This window comes from Mustelus asterias, chromosome 1 (genome assembly GCF_964213995.1).
Source record: "Mustelus asterias chromosome 1, sMusAst1.hap1.1, whole genome shotgun sequence".
NCBI lineage: Eukaryota > Metazoa > Chordata > Chondrichthyes > Carcharhiniformes > Triakidae > Mustelus > Mustelus asterias.
In genome coordinates, this window is record NC_135801.1 from 17,830,068 (window position 1) to 17,853,384 (window position 23,317).

General features: G+C 44.7%; 1 protein-coding gene across 1 annotated transcript in view; it reads left to right on the forward strand.

Annotated features, from left to right (window-relative positions):
* LOC144491777 (insulin-like growth factor-binding protein-like 1) overlaps positions 1 to 22,024 on the forward strand; it is a 55,751-nt gene extending 33,727 nt beyond the window's left edge. The window contains exons 2-5 of the mRNA XM_078210041.1: positions 15,104 to 15,213; positions 17,102 to 17,218; positions 19,863 to 19,980; positions 21,237 to 22,024. Of these exons, the coding sequence (XP_078066167.1) occupies positions 15,104 to 15,213; positions 17,102 to 17,218; positions 19,863 to 19,980; positions 21,237 to 21,274 (383 nt within the window). The 3' untranslated portion in view covers positions 21,275 to 22,024. The remainder of the gene's footprint in view (positions 1 to 15,103; positions 15,214 to 17,101; positions 17,219 to 19,862; positions 19,981 to 21,236) is intronic.
* The last annotated feature ends 1,293 nt before the right edge of the window (positions 22,025 to 23,317 follow it).

The window sequence follows — 23,317 nt, forward strand, 5'->3', positions numbered from 1 at the left end:
GGGCAGGAAAGTGGACGTGTGCAATGTTCGATTGGCCATGATCCTATTGAATAGGCTCAAGGGGCCAAATGGCCTACTCCAGTTCCTATTTCTTATGGTTTTATAGTCTAATTTAATAAACAAGCATATTAATTTAATTTTTAAAAAATACCATTTAATGAAACATATATATATTTTAAGAAAACAAAAAGCTAACAACTGTATCAAAAATAAGAAAGGGGATTGATGTAAGTGCGTCAACCATTCTTACGTTAACCCTCCCCAGCAGACGTTTGCAGAGTATGATGATTGGTAATCTTTTTTGTTCTAAAAATTCATGTCAATGTTCTTAACATATTTTTGGGGTGGCACGGTGGCACAGTGGTTAGCACTGCTGTCCCATAGCATCAGGAACCCGGGTTCAATTCCAGCGTCGGGTGGCTGTCTGTGTGGAGCCTGCACGTTCTCCCCATGTCTGCATGGGTTTCCTCCAGGTGCTCCGGTTTCCTCCCACAGTCCAGAGATGTGCAGGTTAGGTGGATTGGCCATGCTAAATTGCCTCTTAGGGGAATTAGCAGAGTAAATATGTGGGGTTGCGGGGATAAGGCCTGGGTGGGATTGTGGTCGGTGTAGACTCGATGCACCGAATGGCCTCCTTCTGCACTGTAAGGATTGTATGCTCGTTGGAATTGATGGTGTAATCAGCTGGTGCCATTCAGATAATATTGCGCTGAATAGAAAAATTGAGGCATAGAATAATGACTACAAATACTACTTTGCCTCAGTATAAATGTGTATAAATATGACACTCACTGCATAGTCCAGCAGTTTAAGTTAAGCCATCTCTCTCTAAATTCTTTGCTATTTGCTCTCCATTCTGTCTCCAAGCTAAACATACTAACTGGACCCAAATCATGCTTTCTTTACCCCAGAGCTGCTGAACCGGTGACTATCCAATTTATAGTGACTACTATTCAACTTATGGTGACAACTGGTCACTGTCCAACTTCTGCCACCCCCACCGCCACCTCCCCACCCCCCCTCCCTGCCCCACCCCCCACCCCTCCCTCACTGCTAGCCAACATCACAAATGGTTCCTTCTTCTTGGACATTTCTCCCCCCCTCACCCCATCCGCCCCACTTCTTTTTGAAACCCGCAACTTTGTGGTATTCACACCAGTTAGGCAGCCAATCTTTTCCATCTTCAGTTTTCGTGGACAATTCCTCTTTGTTGAAGACTCCATAATGTTCCACTGCCACTACGTTGCTTCCCTTGCCTTTGAGTCTCAATGCAAACCTTGGGCATATGACTTTTGAAAGATATTTTTTTCTCACTGCATCAATTGCCCCTTTATGGAGTGCCATCACTAGGCCCTTCCAAACTATCCTTAATATAGTCTGCTCTTGCTCCATGTGGATAACTCATTGTTAGGTGGATATTGTTGATCCAGACCAGTTTGCTGGCATGGCCTATTCAAATGTTGTGGGTCTGGAGGTTTGGAATGTCTATACATAGCACCATTAACCTAAACATGAATAAATCCAAAATCAAAGTACTAAGATCCATTAGAAAATACAAGTGCTTACATGTAGGTTTCTGGGGTGGTATCTATGCAGGGTGTAACATGCTGTTGGATGGATGTAATGTTCGTCCCAACGCTTAGTTTAAAGCGTCTGTTGCTATGCATATGATTCATATGCCAAAGCGACTGAACAAAATATGTACAGGCACAGCTTTCGGTAATTAATGCTGGGGTTTTCCATCCTGTGGTTATATTAATTCTGTAAGAGAGACAGACTTGCACTTATCTGGTGCCTTTCACAACCTCCAGACTTCTCAAGAGTACTCTGCAGACAATGGAGTATTTTTCGTCAAGTGTTGCAATGTAGGAAACACTGCAGCCAATTTGCTCACTGCAAATGAGGGGGGTGGTGGCTTAGAGGTATTGTCACTAGACTGGTAATCCAGAGACCCAGGGCAAGATCTGGAGACCCAGGTTCAAATCCCACCACAGCAGATGGTGAAATTTGTATTTGGGGCGGCACGGTGGCACAGTGGTTAGCACTGCTGCCTCACAGCGCCAGGGACCCAGGTTCAATTCCGGCCTCGGGTCACTGCCTGTGTGGAGTTTGCACGTTCTCCCCGTGTCTGCAAGCGTTTCCTCCGGGTGCTCCGGTTTCCTCCCACAGTCCAAAGATGTGCGGGTTCGGTGGATTGGCCATACTAAATTGACTCTAGTATCAGGGGGACTAGCAGGGGAAATATGTGGGTTTACGGGAATAGGGCCTTGGTGAAATTGTGGTCAGTGCAAAACTCGATGGGCCAAATGGCCTCCTTCTGCCCTGTTGGGATTCTATGAAGTGCCCACAAGTAGCAATACAAAAGCCACTGAGCAATAAATGTTTTGACCGGGACAGTGGGAATAACTCCCCTGCTCTCTTTTGAATGCTGCTATGGGATCTTTGGTGTCCACCTGAGAGAGCAAACGGGGTTTGGGTTTAACATTTCAGCTGTAAGACAGCACCTCCAGCAGTGTAGCCCCCCCCCCCCTCAGTACTGCACTGGAGCATAGATTACTGTATTCAAGCCCTGAAGAGGATCTTGAACATGGAACCTTATGCCTCAGAGGCGAGGGTGCTGCTAACTGAGCCGCAGCTGACACTATTGTAATATGTAACTGTGCTATTGTGTGGCTCCATATTTTGAAAGGAGTTTGTTAAATGTTATAAAGAAACTGAGTGATAGCTGTACATTGCATTGACAGCTGATGATGGGTTTATGCTAAACTGAGCATTTGGGCATCAAATTTAGTTTGCGTGACATTTGTCCTTGAATGTGATCACAAGAAAATGCACATTTAACAATGGTTGGATGGTTTGCCAGCTGAAGTGAGGCAATTGGATGAAAGATTTATTCCGGATGAGATATAATAATCAAAAGTGCACAATGTTTGCAAAATCATGTGTAAAATCTGGTCAGCATTTTCTGTGTTAGCGAAGGCTCGATGGTGGTACTCTCACCTCTGAGTCACATCGTTCATTCCAATCCCACTCCATGGATTTTAGGCAGAATCTTCTGTTCTGGGTCTAAGTTCAGTGGCGGGAGCAAAAGTCAGAGGGTGGGATTTTCTGCCCCCCGTCACACATCATGGTTTGCAGTGGCAGAGGTGGCCTGTCATTGGATGGCGGTAGGATCTTCCGTTCCCACTGCTGTCAATGGGTTTTACCGTTGTTCGCACCCTCCAACGCCAGGGAACCTACGGCGGGTGTCGCCGTCAGCCAGACTGGAAGATCCCGCCGGTGGGAACAGCCGGAAAATCTGGGATCGGACAGTTGACCACCCGTGGTCGGGTGGCGGGGTGGCACAGTGGGTTAGCACTGCTGCCTCACAGCACCAGGGGCCCGGGTTCAATTCCGGCCTCGGGTAACTGTCTGTGTGGAGTTTGCACGTTCTCCCCATGTCTGCGTGGGTTTCCTCTGGGTGCTCCAGTTTCCTCCCATAGTCCGAAAGATGTGCGGGTTAGGTTGACTGAGTTGCCCCTTAGTGTTGGGGGATTAGCAGGGTAAATACGTGGGAATATGAGATAGGGCCTGGGTGGGATTGTTGTCAGTTGATGGGCTGTATGGCCTCCTTCTTCACAGTAGGGATGCAATGTTATGATTCTATGATCTTGTGCTGGTCAGCTCATGATCTATGCATCTATGTGGAGCCTGGCGAATCACATGGTGCGGTGAGCAGCACATCGCCTTCCCCGCCATTACCTCATGGGGTCGAAGGTCGGGGCAACATATTTAAAAGGCCCCTGGACAGCCTCCCTATTGCAAAAATATACTTTATTCATAAAACATTGGAAAGAATGTTACAAAAATAATTTTAAAATGGTCACTGCAGAAAGTGCAATAATATTCAAATTTCTATATAGATCATGTCACACTCTGCGGTGCTTCAATACAAACATGTAATATTTACTGCATATGTTCAATGTATGTTATAAAGCCCGAGGGGGTTCTACACATATTCCCCTCCCCTCAGCTTACTGTGGTTCAAAGGTCTTAGTCAGTACCCAAAGGGATTACTCCTCTGTGGTGAACCATTGTTGGTTCCCACTAGGTAGTGCTGAGCCATGGTCTGGCCAGTACTATGAGTCTGTATATATGTTACTGTTGGGGTTAGGGTTGGGCTGTTCTACCTGTTAATATAGTTGTTATGGTACACCCCAGTCGGCTCCGCCTCCTGGGAGAGGTATAAAGGTCACTGCTCTGCCTGGTGACCCTTTAGTCTGGGATCATGTACTGTATATGGTGGCTCTGTTATTGTTGGCAATAAAAGCCTTTATTTCCCGAGTACATCACGCCTCTCGTGTGTTATATCGCGCATCATCCTCAAAATGGACAAACAGAAACAATAACTTCCTTATTTCGTGCAATAGAGATCAACATTGGCATCCTATTGATCACTGTTTATGGTGCAGTTTGAAAAGCCCAGTGCAGACTGCACGCTCATTATCCCAGACTTTTCAATTCCCAATCAATGTTCTGCTTTTCCTTCAGCTGAATGTTGACATTGTTTTTCCTTTCTAATCTAGTTCAGGTTGGCACTCTTCTTCCCCTTGCTTTGTACCCACTTCATTCCGACTGGCACTTATCCCTCACCACTCCTTCTGAATCAACATTGGCAGCCCACCCTTCTCCATCCCCAATTCCATCACCAATTTTTCTTTTCTTTCTCCTCCAGAGCAGGGCTTCCAACATTTGCTCCCTCCACCCCTGACTCACAGTGGCAGTGGTGTAAACTATATCCAAGATGCATTGCAGCAAATCACCAAGGCTCCTTCAACAGCACCTTCCAAACCTGTGACCTTTACCTCCTAGAAGGACACAGGCAGCAGATGCATGTGAACACCATCTGCAAGTTCCCCTCCAAACTAAACACCATTCTTACTTGGAACCCGTCACCGCAGCTGGATCAAAATGTGGGAGCTTCCTAACAGCTGTGTGGATGTTCCTGCACCGGGGGGTTCTGTGGTAGTTCCAGAAGGTAGCTCACCATCACCAGGCGGCACGGTAGCACAGTGGTTAGCACTGCTGCTTCACAGCTCCAGGAACCTGGATTCGATTCCCGGCTTGGGTCACTGTCTGTGTGGAGTTTGCACATTCTCCTCGTGTCTGCGTGGGTTTCCTCTGGGTGCTCCGGTTTCCTCCCACAGTTCAAAGATATGCGGGTTAGGTTGATTGGCCAAGCTAAAATTGCCCTTAGTGTCCTGGGATGCGTAGGTTAGAGGGATTAGTGGGTAAATATGTGGGGGTAGGGCCTGGGTGGGATTGTGGTCGGTGCAGACTCGATGGGCCGAATGGCCTCTTTCTGTGCTGTAGGGATTCTAAGATTCTAAGACCATCTCAAGGACAAATTGGGATGGGCTACAATGCTGGCTGTCTTTGCAATTCAGCATTCTTGCATCCATCATGATGAGTGTAAGATTCTGGGCACAATCTTACTGATCGTTCACGCCTGCTCCGGCTGCAGCGAGGTCGGAGAATTTGGCACCCAGTCAAATCTCCGTTCACTGCAGCGGGATGGGAAAATCCCGCTAGCGTTAATGGTTGTAACATTCTGGGCAAAAACTTTCAGCAACAAGTCTCTATTTTCCAGCATTACTCAAAATTCTGCATTGCCAAGCAATTTGTTTGTATTCTAAGCAGCTGATATCTCATTTATATTAGCTTTTCAGAGTCAAATTGCCTGGAACAGGTAGTTCAGCTACGCCTTGTTGCAATGGACGCATCATGCGGAATAAATGCAGGCTTTCTGCCCATGCAAGGCAGCAGGCTCCAAGCACTGAATTAGTGATGGTGAAAGCATGTGGCAGCTGTCTTTGCCTTGAGCCAAGGTCTTTGCCTCCCTGTTCACTGGCTCGAGTGTATTATTTTTAGCTGGCCTACTCTTTGAACAGGCATTCTGGCCTTTGTGTAAAGTAAAAGTAAAGTAAAGTTTATTTATTAGTCACAAGTAAGGCTTACATTAACACTGCAATGAAGTTACTGTGAAATTCCCCTTGTGGGGAGGACAGAAGGCTCCTGAAAGTGCTGGAAAATCTCAGCAGGTCTGACAGTGTCTGTGGAGAGAGAAAAGAGCTAACGTTTCAAGTCTGGATAACTCTTCATGTGACCTCTGACAGAAGAATCTTCCAGACTTGAATCGTTGGCTGGAATTCTCTGACTCACCTCCAGCTGGGATTTTCCAGACCCGCTGCAGTGAGTGGAGTTTTGACTGAGTGTCAAATTCTCCATTCTCGCTGACGGTGGTGGCAGGGCGGTACAAGATCTGTGAATCCCACCCGTAAACTCCGTTCTCTCTCCACAGATGCTGTCAGACCTGCTGAGATTTTCCAGCATTTCCTGTTTTTGTTTCAGAATCCAGCATCCACAGGATTTTGCTTTTATATAGGGGAGGAATCCAGTTTGTCTTATTATGGGACCCTAAAATTGAGTGAGTGGTGTGGATACTCAATAGACTGCAAGGGGGGAATTTTCCTGTCCATCCACCACGGGAATGGTGGCGGGTTGGGGAGAGGGGGGGAGGTGGGGGTGGAGGTGGACTATGCAATGGTCCGTTGACCTCAGGCAGGATTTTCCAGTTTTGGGGCGAGCGCGGCCAAAATATCCCACCCCAAGTGTCACATTCTTCACATTCCCACTTGGCAACTTACATTTTGATAACGGGGGAACATAGGACTTAACAGCAGGAGGCTCTCCGACCTTACTACATCTTTCGGTGAGATCCTAGCTGATCTGGTTGTGGCATCAACTATCAACTCCAGCTCCCTGTATGACTTTTGAATGGACCTACCTCGCATTAAGTTGATCTTTCTCTTCACCCTACCTGTAACTGCAACACTATAAGTGCACCCTCTCCTTTCCTTCCCCTATGGACTTTATGAATGGTATGTTTTGTCTGTATAGCACGCAAGAAACAATACTTTTCACTGTATCCCAATACTTGTAACAATCAAATCAAGTCAAATAGACACACTCTTTGCATTTAATTGGATTTAATCATTGGGGATAAGGGAGCATGTCTATCCCACTATACCCCAAAACCCACCATATCTCCCCAATACCTGTCCCAAATAATTGTCGTACCAACGTTAGTGGTGATAAGAGATGTCGTCAGCAGCCCAGCAATGAGAGTTAAAGTTTAAAGTTTATTTATTCGTGTCACAAGTAGGCTTACATTAACACTACAATGAAGTTACTGTGAAAATCCCCTATGCCACACTCCAGCGGCTGTTCAGGTACACTGAGGGAGAATCTAGCATGGCCAATGCACCTAACCAGCACGTCTTTTGGACTGTGGGAGGAAACCTGAGAACCCGGAGGAAACCCAAGGGGACACGGGGAGAACATGCAAACTCCGCACAGACAGTGACCCAAGCTAGGAATCGAACTCAGGTCCCTGGTGCTGTGAGGCAGCAGTGCTAACCACTGTGCCACCATAGTGGAGAGTTCAATGGAAGACTAGGACATTTATTTTCCTCCATACTGCATGCTTTTTTTTGTATTTTTGGGAGCTGAGTTAGAACTATTGCTGCTTATTTTGGTAATCTGCTCAGAATTTTGCCTTACATTGTAATAAAAAGATCTCCCAATCGGAATAGAAGCTCTAAGCAGTGAGTATTAAATTGTGAAAATGCTGATTAAGCAAGCAATTGGTTAATGAGCATCCCAGGTAGATGTCTGTGATCACTAAAGAATATCCAATGGATGATGTTTACCTTTAAGACAAAACGGTTATCGAAATAACCTCTGGCGCCTTGGAAATTCAATAGCTTTTGATGCATCTGCATCCTTGTTGCTAATTAACGGTCCTTCCAGGAAATGGTTTTTGACGCAAAGAGCTGTTTCGGTCCTTGCGCATTCCCTTAAAGAGCTTTGCCTCAGATTTTGCCCTATTCATAATTTTACTGATGGAATATTCCCGAGCAGATGGGCCTTCATTGATCAATGCGAAACATAGCAGCTGCCTGAGCAAAATCTATGTGTAGTCCACGGGGGTCCAGGTTCCCTCCAGACACCCAGGGTTCTCTCATAATGAGAGGATATTTGGCAAACGTGCAACAGCCTCCTTTAACAGCACTCTGCTACTTCATTAATAAAAGAAGATTGATTTACTGGGGACTTGGTAATAGGCTCCAACAGTGTCGTTATCAGAGCAGCTTTCATAAAGACCTCATTAGGCACTGCTTTATTAGATGGTAAACTCTACCACCTACATTTCTGCCCAGTTACATGCTGAGCAAGAATTTTCTTTGGATTTTTGAATCAAAAAGCCTTTTAAGTCGGTTCTAACTTCCAATTTTACAGCAGTAACTATCCAGATTGCCTTTACTCAGCAGGGTTTCTGTGCTATTTCAGCACTCTGCAATCTCCTTGTGATGGATTTATTTTAAAAATGGTGTAAGGTGGCAGCACGGTGTGGTACTGATTCGAACCACACCACTGCTTACGCTGGGGAGAAGCATGAGCGTTGGTGCTGCATTTTTAAACATACACACTTGGCTTCGAAGGGGCCAGTGCACCTCCAAAGTTACTCAGGCTTTCTTGGGGACAATGGCTCCAAGCGTATAGCAGCCCCATGCGCTCCCACGTGGAAGCCCCCATCAGGGGCAGAGATACCTTCTCCCATCCCTCTCCGCCTTTGCAGGATTCCCACAGACACTGCCGCAGGACAGGCCTGCTTTTCAGCCTTCAGCTGCAGAGTTAGAAAGGGTTATGAAATGATGGGACTTAATCAGATGCTTAAGTGTACTGAGAAGCAGCTACAAGCCCATCTTGTCCTGATTCTAATACTTTGCATTGTTTGTGATTTGATGCAGCCTCATCTTTGAGAAACATTAATTGCACAGTCATTAGGGAATGGTTTATTGTGTCTCGTTCGAAGGTCAGGTGGTGATCAATGCTATCCCGACAGTGCAGCAGAGGCCATTTGGCCCATCGGGTCCGTGCTGACTCTCTGACAGAGCATCTCACCCAGGCCCTCTCCTCCACCCTATCGTGCCAACCCCACACATTCACCATGGCTAATCCATCAAACTCCACACAGACAGCCACCCAAGGCCGGAATTGAACCCGATACCTTGGAACTGTGAGGGAGCAGTGCCAACCACTGTGCCACCTGGTTGCCCTGTTACTCATATACAATCTTGCCTTTTATAAACCAAATGTTGTGTTTTTCTCCCACATAGAATCCCTGTAGTGCAAAAGGAGGCCATTCGGCCCATTGAGTCTGCACCGACCACAATCCCACCTCAGGCCCTATTTCCACAACCCCACACATTTATCCCGCTAATCCCTCTAACCTACACATCCCTGGACACTAAGGGGCAATTTAGCATGGCTAATCAACCTAACCGCTCATCTTTGGACTGTGGGAGGAAACCAGAGCACCCGGAGGAAACCCATGCAGACAAGGGGAGAATGTGCAAACTCCACACGGACAATGACCCAAGACGGGAATTGAACCCAGGTCCCTGGAGCTGTGAGGCAGCAGTGCTAACTACTGTGCCACCCTGCCGGCCATATAAATGATAAATGCCAATGTTGTACAGTCGCAATGCAAAGTTTGGTATGGGTGGCAACGTCAATTGTATTTTTCTGAAATGCATAGGAAAGAATTTTGACCCTGCCATTATAGGAGGCAATTAACAATGGTCGGTGTGGCATACACTGATTCCACTGCCTTTCTGTGGGTTGCCATCTTAAATTGCTCTTCTGAGCAGGTGAGAAGGATACCCATCAGGGGCAGTGAGTCCTCCTTCAACGTGTGCATCAAGTCTGATCACGTCACTGGGACCTGACAGCAATTTTAACCAGAAGCCTGTGCAGGGAAGCCCTTGTGACAAGTGGCACCAGGACCAGGAGAAGCCTGGACCCCCTGTTAACCGACTTTTAATTTAAACACCTTGCAAGCACTCCAGTTTAATGAGACAAACAAGGACAGTAATTGACTCTTTAATTCATTCAATTATTTCTTTATTTAATACTTATGGCACCAACTCAAACATAAATAGTTGCAACTCATTAACTCTTTTACTGAACTTTAACACTGAACTGAACATCAACTCTCAACTTAACTTTAACTCTTAACTGAACATTAACTGAACATAAACTTTAACTATTTAACCGAAAATAATTACTGCCAGGTTTCGGAAAAACCTTGGCCAAGAAGTATCCTCAATGTAGAATCTATTTTCTTCTCTGAAGCATCTTTCAGGGCACATGTCTTGCGATGGTTAGTCTCCATCGAATTGTCACTGCCAAACACAGGGCTACACATGTCTTTTATCCACAAATCCTCCACTTGCTTCCAGAAGATTCTTTGTCATCCAGCCAACCGTGTAACCAGAAACCGATCACATGGCTCGAACATCCAATGAAATGACTTGCAAACGAGGCCATTACGCTTAGTTCACTTGACATATTCCACACATAACAGCAACAAATCAAAGCCACAATGTCTGTTTGATCGTAAACAACTTCCCTTATCTGATCAACACAAGAAGCTTCAGATCACAGTTCCCAGACCAGAGTAACGTTGCGACTTGCATCTGGTTTTAATTATAAGTTGACCAAAAATCCCAGCATGCTTAACTCTCAGCCACTGTTTTAAAGCCATTTTAAAACCACTGTTGCCATTATCGTTGTTAAATCTTTATTGTAGCCGTTCTTTCTCCGTCCACACCCCGCAAGGAAATTTTTGATTCGATTTGACTTGATTTATTATTGTCACATCATAGAATCATAGAATAGAAACCCTACAGTGCAGAAGGAGGCCATTCGGCCCATCGAGTCTGCACCGACCACAATCCCACCCAGGCCCTACCCCCACATATTTTACCCGCTAATCCCTCTAACCTACACATCCCAGGACTCTAAGGGGCAATTTTTTAACCTGGCCAATCAACCTAACCCGCACATCTTTGGACTGTGGGAGGAAACCGGAGCACCCGGAGGAAACCCACGCAGACACGAGGAGAATGTGCAAACTCCACACAGACAGTATTACTATACACTGAAAAGTATTGTTTCTTACGCGATATACAGACAAAACATACTGTTCATAGAGAAGGAAACAAGAGAGTGCAGAATGTAGTGTTCCAGTCATAGCTAGGGTGTAGAAAAAGATCAACTTAATGCGAGGTAAGTCCATTCAAAAGTCTGACAGCAGCAGGGAAGAAGCTGTTCTTGAGTCGGTAAATTGCATGGTGGCACAGTGGTTGGCGCTGCTGCCTCACAGTGTCAGGGACCCAGGTTCAATTCAGGGGGATTAACAGGGTAAATACGTGGGATTATGGCGATAGGGTCTGGGTAGGATTGTTGTCAGTGCAGTCTCAATGGGCCGACTGGCCTCCTTTGGCAGAGTAGGGATTCTATGATTCTATCAAATCTGTGACCTCCCTCCTCTTCCCACAGCTGTGATGTCCTTTCCCAATACTCATTTTAATTAAATATTCAAATAGTGGAATCTGTTCCTATGGGCTCCTGGCAGTGATTTACTGTCACCCCAATTTCTACTCTCAATCATCTGTGAAGCTTGTGCTTCCCACTGGGTTCCGGCACAGAAATAATCTCCAGGCCTCTCACTGTGAAGGGCCGGACAGATTGCCACCGCCTCAATCTCCACCCTGGAGTTAAAATCAATCCTGAGACTTAAAGAGAGAAAGAAAGTTGAATTTATATGACGCCTTTCACATCTTCAGGACCTTTGCTTTGCAGCCGGTAAACTGTTTCGGAAGTGTACTCAAAATCTACCTCAGCAGAACTTCCAGTCCTCGTAACTGCCTTTCACAACCACTTTACAACCATGGGTGGCACAGTGGCACAGTGGTTAGCACTGCTGCATCACAGCACCAGGGACCTGGGTTCGATTCCTGGCTAGTCTGCACACTCCCCTCGTGTCTGCATAGGTTTCCTTTGAGTGCTCTGGTTTCCTCCCACAGTCCGAATGATGGTGCATTGGCCATGCTAAATTCTCCCTCAGTGTACCCGAACAGACGCCGGAGTGTGGCGACTAGGGGATTTCACTGTAACTTCATTGCAGTATTAATGTAAGCCGGCTTGTGACAATAATAAATAAGCTTTAAACTTTTCATATACAGAACTGAAACCCAACCGTAAATGAAAAAGGCTGAACAAGGGTGGGGGCTGAGTTAGTGGCTAGGATTCTCCAGTCTCGTATGCCCCACCACTTCTGCCAGCGAGAACGGAGAAGTTGGCACTCAGCCGAAACTCCATTCACTGCAGGGGGACTGGAGAATCCCAGCCATTTGAGAGGTCACTGAATTCCTGCCTTTGTGTTTAACACATTCTGGACCAGTTCTGCAGCTTAACAATCAATTTTATTAATCATTGGCGTTTTGTGCACCATATTATTCAAAAACTCAGGGACTGAAAGTTTTGTGTGATAATTTTTAAGGGTCGCAATGATGCAAAGCAGTTTCCATTGGCAATTCTGCCGCATTTTCCCCAAGTCGAAGGTAATTTGGGAGACAAACCTTCAAACCTGAATTCAATTGTTCAGATTGGGGAAATGGATAATTGATTCTGAAACTCACAGTGTTCAATCAATATTAACTTTTTTATTTGTTTGTGGGAGATATGCCTCGCTGGCTGGCCGGCATTTATTGCCCATCCCTAGTTGCCCGAGAGCAGTTGAGTGTCAATCATATTGCTGTGGCTCTGGAGTCACATGTAGGCCAGACCAGGTAATGACAGCAGATTTCCTTCCCGAAAGGACATTCGTGGTTTCATGGTCATCAGTAGATTCTTGATTCCAGATGTTTTCTATTGAACTCAAATTCCATCATTTGCCATGGCAGAATTCGAACCCAGGTCCCCAGAACATTATCTGAGTTTCTGGATTAATAGTCAAGCGATAATAGCACTAGGCCATCGCCTCCCCATAATTAATTACTATTAATATCTACTAATTACTACTATTAATGTCATCTAATATTCAAATATTAAATTCGAATGTTAAATGCTTTCTATTTCTGAACATAATCAGAAGTTGATTGGCATAGATCTGACATAAGTAGTTAATTGGTAGGTTCTGCTTTACGAATTTCCCGGATGATTCTATCTTATTGAACAATTACACTGCACAGTTATAAACTAAGAAAATATTACAATAACACACAATGATGGAGGCTTCCAATAGCTCCAACACTAGTCATACACCCAGCCCAGTTGGACATGTTCGATCCCATCAACATCCTGAGGCTTGCCATTGACCTGAAACTGAGCTGCACCCACTATGTAAATACTTCATCTGCAAAAGCAGGTCAGAGGCTGGACATGCTTGCGCAAATAACTCACCTCCTGACTCCCCAAAGCCTGTGCATAAATCTGGATGAGTAAAGTATATTTATTAGTCACAAGTAATACTTACTCTAACACTGAAATTAAGTTACGGCGAAATTCCCCTGGTCACCTCACTCTGGCACCTGTTTGGGTCAACGCACCTAACCAGCACGTCTTTCAGATTGTGGGAGGAAACTGGAGCACCTGGAGGAAACCCACGCAGACACGGGGACACGGGGAGAACATGCAGACTCCGCGCACACAGTGACCCCAAGCTGGGAATCGAACCTGTGTCCCTGGTGCTGTGAGGCAGCAGTACTAACTACTGTGCCACCGTGCCGCCCAGATGAACACAGCTCCAGTAACACTCAGTAGCTTGACACCATCCAGGACAAAGCAGCACGACCGATTGGCATCTCATCCACCATCTTAAACATTCACTACCTCCATCACTAATGCGCAGTGGCAGCAGTGTGTACCATCTACAGGATGCACTGCAGGAACTCAGCAAGGTTCCTTTGACAGCAACTTCCAAGCTCACAACCACTACCACCTAGAAAGACAAGGGCAGCAGCTTGATGGGAACACCACCGCCTGCAAGTTGCCCTCCAAGTCACACACCGTCCTGGCTTGGAAATATATCAGCCGTTCCTTCAGTGTTGCTGGGTCAAAGTCCTGGAACTCCCTCCTTAACTGCGCTGTGCTTGTACCTACACCACATGGATGGACAGCAGTGATTCAGGAAGGCAGCTCTCCACCACTTTCTTAAGGGAAATGAAGGCTGGGTAATAAATGCTAGCCTAGCCAATGGTACCAACATCTTTTGAAATATTTTGTCTTAAATCTCACCGAAAATAGAAGTTGGGCAGCTATGTTTTTTATTGTGTTAAATTCTAGTACGTGGAAATAATCATGGAAATAAATACACAACCATGATGGGACTGGACTGTATGCCTTCTGGAACTAACTGTGGACTAACTGGAACTAACTGGAACAGTCTGTGCACTGTTTGAGAGCAGATATCCACTCCATCTGACGAAGGAGCAGTGCTCCGAAAGCTTATGGTATTTGCTACCAAATAAACCTGTTGGACTTTAACCTGGTGTTGTGAGACTTCTTACTGTGCTTACCCCAGTCCAACGCCAGCATCTCCACATTCTGGAACTAAACCAGAAGGGAACATAGGAACAGCACAAGCTCTTCAGCTCCCATTGAGTCTGATTCTCCATTCAACCAGTGGGTCAACATATCTCAACCCTACTCACACATCTTTGACCCAGGTCCCTTCACACTCTCGCCTAACAAAACTCCATCAATCTCAAGTCTTGAAAATGTCAATCGGCCACAGCCTTCTAGAAAGGATCATTCAAGTTTCCCATTTCCCATTCACCTTTGGGTGAAGAAGTGTTTCCTGATCTCACTCCTAAAGAAAATGTAAGCCAGCCAGCAGAGGGAGTAAACCATTGTTGTTTAACACTCAGAAAAACCATCCCAAAAAGGAGGTAAGGACGAGTTACTGAAATACACATCTAGGCCGGAATCTTACCACCGTTCACACCGCCAGGATTTTCCCATCCCGCCGCAATGAGTGGAGATCCGGCTGGCCGCCAAATTCTCCGACTTCGCTGCAACGGGAGCGTGGTGTGAACGGCAGGCAAGATCGTGCCCCTTGGATTCCAAGCGACTGCACATGTATGGATCGAGTCAGTGTAAAATAATTCCTTTTTCTGAAATGTAAATACTTCAATAATTCGCTCTTTCACAGCTCCGGTAATCATTCTCCCACCAACGTCAGTCCTGAATGTGACTGGTTCTCAAGTCTACCTGGCCTGTGAGGTGAAAGCTGTCCCGACTCCCATTGTCACCTGGAGGAAGGTAGGCTTGGATTCAGTTAACAATTTGCCTAATGTCCATCTGTTTCTTTAGTGCATTCATTCACAGGGAAGAGGTAGATAGTGGTAGATTAAAATGGTACTTTCATTTGCTCATAATAAAATTGTCTTTTGTGAACCTTTTATGCATTTGGTTTTTTTTCCAGCATTGAAGGCTCTTAAGTTGTAAAATCGTCACCACGTACCCCGTTAGCATTGCTAAGAATTGAGTCATTGGGCTGGATTTCCGCCAAGTTAGGGTGACATAAAAATGGAGGGTGGGTCCTGATTCCGGAATTCCCAACCCCCATTCCCGGGATTTCTGATTTTCAAGAGTGCCTTTTAAGACTGCAGGCTGGTTCAGGACATGAACCCACACCCTGCACTCTCAACCTGGCCAGCTCCACCGGGGAGACAGGCATGCTCTACTCCTCTTCAGTTTCATGGATTGGGGCCAGGTCTTCAAAGAGCCATGGATCTTGGCACCCCATGAACCATAATTTGCATGAGGTGATCTTTTAAAGGCTAAGTTCAAATGGTCCTCCTCATGCCCCCTCCTCCATGCCAAAGTATGCCCCCCCCCCACCCCCCAGCCACTCCCTGTGGCCTCTCATGCTATCCATGACAAGGTCTGTCTCCCCCAAAAAATCACATTCACAAAGAATGTTCCCAATGGTGGGGGAAACCAGAACTAGGGGTCATAGCTTGAGAATAAGGGGTAAGTCTTTTCAGACTGAGAGTGATGATTCTGTGGAATTCACTGCCATAGAAAGCAGTTGAGGCCAAAACATTGTGTGATTTCAAGAAGAATCTAGATTCAAGAATAAATTACAATAGCTTTTGGGGATAAAGGGATCAAAGGATATGGGGGGAAGGTGGGATCAGGATATTGATTTTGATGATCAGCCATGATCAAAGTGAATGGCGGAGCAGACTCGAAGGGCCGAATGGCCTACCCCTGCTTCTATTTTCTATGTTTCGATCTTAATGGCTCCTCATACCCCCCCACCTCCCCATGCTAAGCTATGGTATTTCTATGCCCACACACCCACTGAATACTGTGTGGAACCGATGAAACCATTATTTGACAACCCAATATGCAAAACACAAATTAAAGACACAGTTGTTTATTGATAACTTTTCATTTCCTCAAACAAAACTCATTTTTATTACAGCCCAATAAAAGTATCAATAATCCAGATCTTTAAAAGTATCAATGGATGAAACTGTAAGCACTTGAAATCTCTTTATCTTGTGTAAATAAACAATTGTGACAGCACAGATCAGACAGCCAGAGCTAAAGTCAAGAACTGTTCTCCATGGAGGCTGGCTAATGGATTTCCGGGCTCTCAGTCGAGCCTTATTATGCATTCATGGCTGACTCCTGCTTAGGCATGTCAGTCTAGAATTTGGAGCTGAGGTCCTGGAGTCTATGACTATGAACCTACAACCTTCTGATTCAGAGGCAAGAGTTCTACCAACTAGGCCACTGTTGACACCAGATATGAGTGGAAATGCGAGCAATGATTCTACTACTTTCAGGCATTCAAACAGCTGATGAGAGACCAACACCATTGTATCTTAGAGAATTCTAAAGCATAATATGTATTATTAGTCATAAATCCTAACATTTAGTAAATTGTAAATTTATAAGGGCCGGAATTTTCTAGCCGTTCACGCCCCGCCGCCGTTGTAAGCGAGGATGGAGAATTGGGCTGGATACTGAGTAGTGTTGCCTGGTGTGAAACATTGGCCTATATTTTGGAACATACACGTCCTTTTGTCAATGCATTGGTGTAGATTGCATTGTGTTGTGCTGTGCTGCATGCGTTCATGATATACTGGTCTTGTTTATCATTTTTAATTATTGCTTATTTATTTGTTGTGAGCAGGTCACTGAGTCCCCCAAGGGAATAAAGCTCCTGGAGGAGTTGCCTGGAGACCGAGTGAATGTTGCAGTTCAAGTTCGTGGTGGACCATCCAAACATGAAAGCACAGGATGGGTTTTGGTAAGAAATGAGTTTTACATCAGGAACATCGGAATTAGGAGCAGAAGTAGGCGTCAGCCCTTTGAGTCATTCAATCAGATCATGGCTGACCTCTCCCGGGTCTCAAATCCTCCTCACTACCTATTCCCCATATCCCTTTAACCTGTTTTTATCGGAAATATATCTATCTTCTTCTTGAAACCACTTAATGATTTAGACTCCACCGCGCTATGGGGCAACGAGTTCCACAAATTCAAATTCACCACCCTCTGCGAGAAGTAGTTCTTCCTCATCTCAGTTTTAAATCGACCGCCTCTCAACCTATACCTGTGACCTCTTGTTCTAGATTGCCCCACAGCATCAACAACATCAGGTGAGGTTAGGTGACATAGCACCGGAAAGAGACAGAAAGAACTGAAACAAGATTTAAGGTAAGGGGCAAGTGGTTTAGGGGGGATGTGAGAAAAACATTTTCACCCCAAAGATGCTATCCCAAAGGATGGTGGGAGTCTGGAACTCACTGCCTGAAAAGGTGGTGGAGACAGGGACCCTCATTACATTTATGAAGCATTTAGATGTGCACCTGCGATGCCAAGGCATACAAGGCTATAGGCCAAGTGCTGTAAAATGGGATTAGAATAGTAAGGTGGTTTGTCTTTGACCGGTGCAGACACGATGGGCTGAAGGGCCTGTATTCTGTCCTGTGTGCCTCAATGACTTTATCAGATTGGACCTGGTAGAACCTGACAAAGTTATGCTACACTATCAATGCACAACAGAATTCCCAGTGAGATACATCCTTCCATCTATCCTGGCAAGTGCTTCATAGTAAATCCCAGTCCCCAGTGGGAAGGCGGAATCAATAGGAGCATGGATCGGAGCTCCCAATGTCTTTTAAAAAGCATTTAGACGGTTACATGGGTAAGATGGGTATAGAGGGATATGGGCCAAATGGGGGCAATTGGGACTAACATAGTGGTTGAAAAAAAAGGGTGGCATGGACATGAAGGGCCTGTTTCCATGCTGTAAACCTCTATGATCTCTATCACCCCCCAACATCAGTGCTCTCTGTTAATAGTCCAGGAGCATTGTATTAATCTTTATCTATGACAGAAAGTCTAGCAGATGGGAGATGTGGCATCAAAAGATCCACCCCAGATATTTTGTACATAATGTTAAGAAGCAATGAATTTAGAATTCTCAATGAAAGAAATAGGAGAAATACTTTTCTTCCAAGTACATCTGATTTTTTGTGTAAGAAAAAACTAAGTTAAATTAATTTGAGCGATTATTGAAATCATCAGTCTTCGTGCCTAGTTGGAGATAATGGCCAAATTTTACCGCCTTGCCCGCCACGAGAATTGGAGCAGGCGAGGGGCGGACATTGCGAAGGTTCGTTGACATCAGACGTGACTTTACGGTTTTGGGATGAGTGAGGCTATAAAATCCCACTTATTTGTTGAGGACCCTCCTCCACAGCCCCCACCCCACCCCCCGCTCTGTTAGACTACAATATTCTACAACGAAGATTTTTTGCACAAGACTGGTGTTGCAAGAAATGACAAATAGCACGGAACTTTCTGGAAGATGCCCACTCACCACACGCGTGTGCTCACATGCACACATTGCAGTTCTTACATAGTTATTTACAGCGGTATCAGTTTGATGCTTTCTCTGAAACAGAAAGAGATTTTTGCCTTTTAAGAAGATTTGGATAGAAAACAGAGTTACAGTCATGGATGACCATTTTAAACAATTAAGATCCCGCAGTCTAAAAGGATCGTGGCATGAAAGTTAACCTACAGGCCTATACTGATGATATATATTTGCACACTATCTTAGTGTCTCAAATTCAATGTTCTCTGAATCCTGCCTTTGCTCCCCCTGGTGATACCTGGCTGTAACTGCCCCAACATGAAACCTCTTCGTGATATTGTTTACCAGCTTTCTCTGGATAAGTTCTCCATTTATTATTACTTTTGTTTATTTTTTATTAGTGTCACAAGTAGGCTTACATTAACACTGCAATGAAGTTACTGTGAAAATCCCCTAGTCGCCACACTCTGGTATCTGTTTGGGTACACTGAGGGAGAATTTAGCATGGCCAATGCACCTAACCAGCAGGTTTTTCGGACTGTGGGAGGAAACCAGAGCACCCAAAGGAAACACAAGCGGACATGGAGATAGCGTGCAGACTCTGCATGGACAGGGATCCAAGCCGGGAATTGAGCCCGGGTCCCTGGTGCTGTGAGGCAGCAGTGCTAACCACTATGCCACTGTGTCATTCAGAAGGCTGAGATCTTCTATACATAATTCCTTTTAACATCGTACCAGGAAAGAACACAGATACTTCGCTCACTGAAACAATCTCCCATTTCAGATACTGTGGGCTGCTACAGTGAGAGGACTTCAAAATGGATGAGGATGCATTTAGATGTATTTTACCTATCAGTAATAATCGTGTGATGAAAAATAATATCCAAGGTTCCCACTCGCCATCGTCAATACTGTGGCTGTCGAACCTTGGTTTTATACCAGATGATAGTTTTCAGATTGCCTGTATTGAACTTTTTCCTTGATGAAATCCATGCATCTTTACACGAACTCCATTCTTGTTTCTGTGTGTCAAAATATTCCAAAACTTTTTTCTTCAAACTTCTTCCAGATTAATCCACTGACGAAGGAGGATGAAGGTGTCTATCAGTGTCATGCCAGCAATATCCTTGGAGAGGTTCAGACAGAAGGTACAATCAAGGTCACAGAGAAAGCCCCAAGAGCTAAAGGTATGATTAACAACTGAAAACGGGAATAAATGAGCGGTAATCTCCTGGGATGTGGCATTTCACTCATCTGACTATCGAAAATCTATTGGGATCCGGTGGGGAAGTAATGGGGCATTGAGTTTACCTTTGGGATTCCCCCAGAGGAGTAAATTCCAGATCGGCTTTTAGAGATGGGAGTTACTTCCAGCAAACAAGCATTGGTGAATTTGATACTTAAGTGAGCTTCATTCAATCCCCAACCACGCACTGCCAGGAATCTGTAAGACACACATGGCTGGCATCTATGTGTCTGAATTGTAGTTGCTCCAGGAGCAATCCGAGTAAGGAAACAGAAGGTGGTTTCAAGTCTTCTACCCACAAGGGACTGTCTATAACTATCTATAAGCAGCCATTGTCCCTTGAGGTTTGAGCATTTCTGCTATCAGCACCAAAGATTCGCTGGTTTTGCCATTGGGCTTGGCTCTGACTCTGAACTTCAAACCATTACCCAGACCTGGGACAACTTGCAAAGGACAGGGACAACCACGGAGATCTCGTGTAACCCCACTGCCCTTCTTATTGACAGTAAAATACATTCCATTTTAGCACTGACCCAAACCAGCAGAATAAATTAAATATTTACGTTTGATTTGATTTATTATTGTCACATGTATTAGTATACAGTGAAAAGTATTGTTTCCTGTGTGCTATACAGACAAAGCATACCGTACATAGAAAAGGAAAGGAGAGAGTGCAGAACGTAATGTTACAGTCATAGCTAAGGTGTAGAGAAAGATCAACTTAATGCGAGGTAGGTTCATTCAAAAGTCTGATCAAAACCAGTTGAGTTTAAGTTCAGTTTATTTATTGACATCACAAGTAGGCTTCATTAAAACTGCAATGAAGTTACTGTGAAAATCCCCTAGTCGCCACACTTCAGCGCCTGTTCGGATACATTGAGGGAGAATTTAGCATGGCCAATGCACCTAACCAGCACGTCTTTCAAACTGCAGGAGAAAACCAGAGCACCCGGAGGAAACCCACACAGACGTGGGGAGAACGTGCAAACTCCACACAGACAGTGACCCAATCTGGGAATCGAACCTGGGTCCCTGACGCTGTGAGGCAGCAGTGCTAACAACTGCGCCACTGTGCCGCCCGAGAGATAATCCATCAAGATTTAACCACCAAGTCATATGTTTAACAGTGTCTGGGAATTGCATGTGAGTTGCTCGTTTCTTCACTGTTTAATTGGTTGGCTGTCATTTCTTTTTCAGGCAGGAAGAAAGATAGTCTTCAAAAGGATGAAAACTAAACCCTGACTGACTCCAAACGATGTCGCCATCAACTCCACACCGATAAATCCTTGTGCTGAATTTTTAGGGTTAGGCAAAGGTACAACAATTCGAACTGAATTGCAGATGATGTATTTTGTACCATTTTCTTTGACTTTTGTAAATTTTTTAAGGTAACATTGGTAGCCGCGGGATAAAATTGTCAAGTGCAGAATCTCCTGGGTTTGATAATCAAATCGTCTTAGATTTGTGGAGGGCAGAGGGTGGGTTTGTGAGCATTTAAATCTCACGGGGTAGCTACATGAAACATGGAGACAGGGTATAAAATGGCAACACCATAGCAAGGATAATTAACTATAGTAAATTATTTCATGCTACATGAACTAATTTTAATCTTTCAGGTACAATATTTAGCTCTTAAACTACACAATAGGCGTAAATAACCTTCAGTGCTGCCGATAGTCTTTATATAGATCTCTTTGAAAACTGTACTTTTATATTTTTGAGGAACTTTACTTTCTATTTTACTGAAATAATGTGGTGGAAATTTTGCAACTGCTGAACCCCCACCTATAATTTTAATAGAAATTACTCATTCTGAATTAATGGGTGCTGCATTACCCTGTTACCCTTCTGTAACTAATCCAGCATTTCAACATGGGCTCCTGAAGCTATGTAAACTATAACTGCCATATGCATACCTATTCAACCATCTTTGTTCTGTATTTCTTATGAAATGTTTTAATAAATATCTTCGTTCCTCTTCAGAAGCTTTTGCCATTTTTTTTAATAACTTCTTTTTTGAGTTCTTGTTTACTTTCCATTTTTCACTCTTTGGAGTGACTCTTAATACCTCCAGTCGGAGATGGTAACACAATGAATGTCTCAGCTCTTTGTTAATTTGGCTAATCCCACTTTAACATGTTTAGCCTAAGTTTATGCTCCATCGCAAGAAAGGGGCGGCCTTTACTTGAGAAAATAGGACATGGTGTGCCCAGGAAATCACAACTGTCCATTACCAATGTTCATTGAACTTCCATTCCACCAGCTGCCATGGTGAGATTTGAACTCAGGTCCCCAGAGCCTTAGCCTGGGACTCTGGATTACCAGTCTAGTGACATTATCACCATCTCCCCCAATCTCACTGATGCCACCTGATTACTCTTGATTTTCCGGCCAAATAGACCACAATGGTCTCTTCAGGTCTGGTCAAGTTCTTTTGAGTTGGCAGAGAAAATGATCCATTGACCATGAAAGATAGAATAGTGTACCATGCTTTTATAAACCTTGGCTTCAGCTAAATGGGCTGCAATTATCTTATGAGGTCCTTCTCCATTCCCATGTTCCAATATCTTCTCTTTCATATTCCCAAATAAAACCTACATTTAAAGTTAGGAGCTCATTCTCTGATCTGAGAACTCTGATCTCGTTTGCCCCGTTCCCATTGCTAGAGAGAATTTGACGCTCAGCCAAAACTCCATTCACTGCAACTGGACTGGAGAATCTCAGCCACGGGTGAGGTCAGTGGTTTTTGTCAGTAGTTTCAGTAATAGTGACATGAAGCTGTCGTTGATTGTTAGATAAACGTATCTGGACCACTAATGTCCATTGGGGAGAGAATTGGGTGTAGAATGTAGTGTTACAGTTATCAATTGGGTGAAGAGAAAGATCAGCTTAATATATAACCAAAAGAGAACAAGAGAACATGCTGGAAAATCTCAGCAGGTCTGGCAGCATCTGTAAGGAGAGAAACGAGCTGATGTTTCGAGTCCAGATGGCTATTTGTCAGAGCCCATTTTTGGCAAAGGGTCATCTGGACTCGAAACGTCAGCTCTTTTCTCTCCTTACAGATGCTGCCAGACCTGCTGAGATTTTCCAGCATCCGCAGTAATTTGCTTTTATTCAGCTTAATATGCGATAGGTCCATTCAAAAGTCTGAAGTCAGTAGGGAAGAAGCTGTTTGTGAGTCAGTTGGTAAGTGTTCTCAGGCTTCTATAGCTTTTTCCTGACGGAAGAAGGTAGAAGAGAGAATGTCCAGGGTGCATGAGGCCCTTGATTATGTT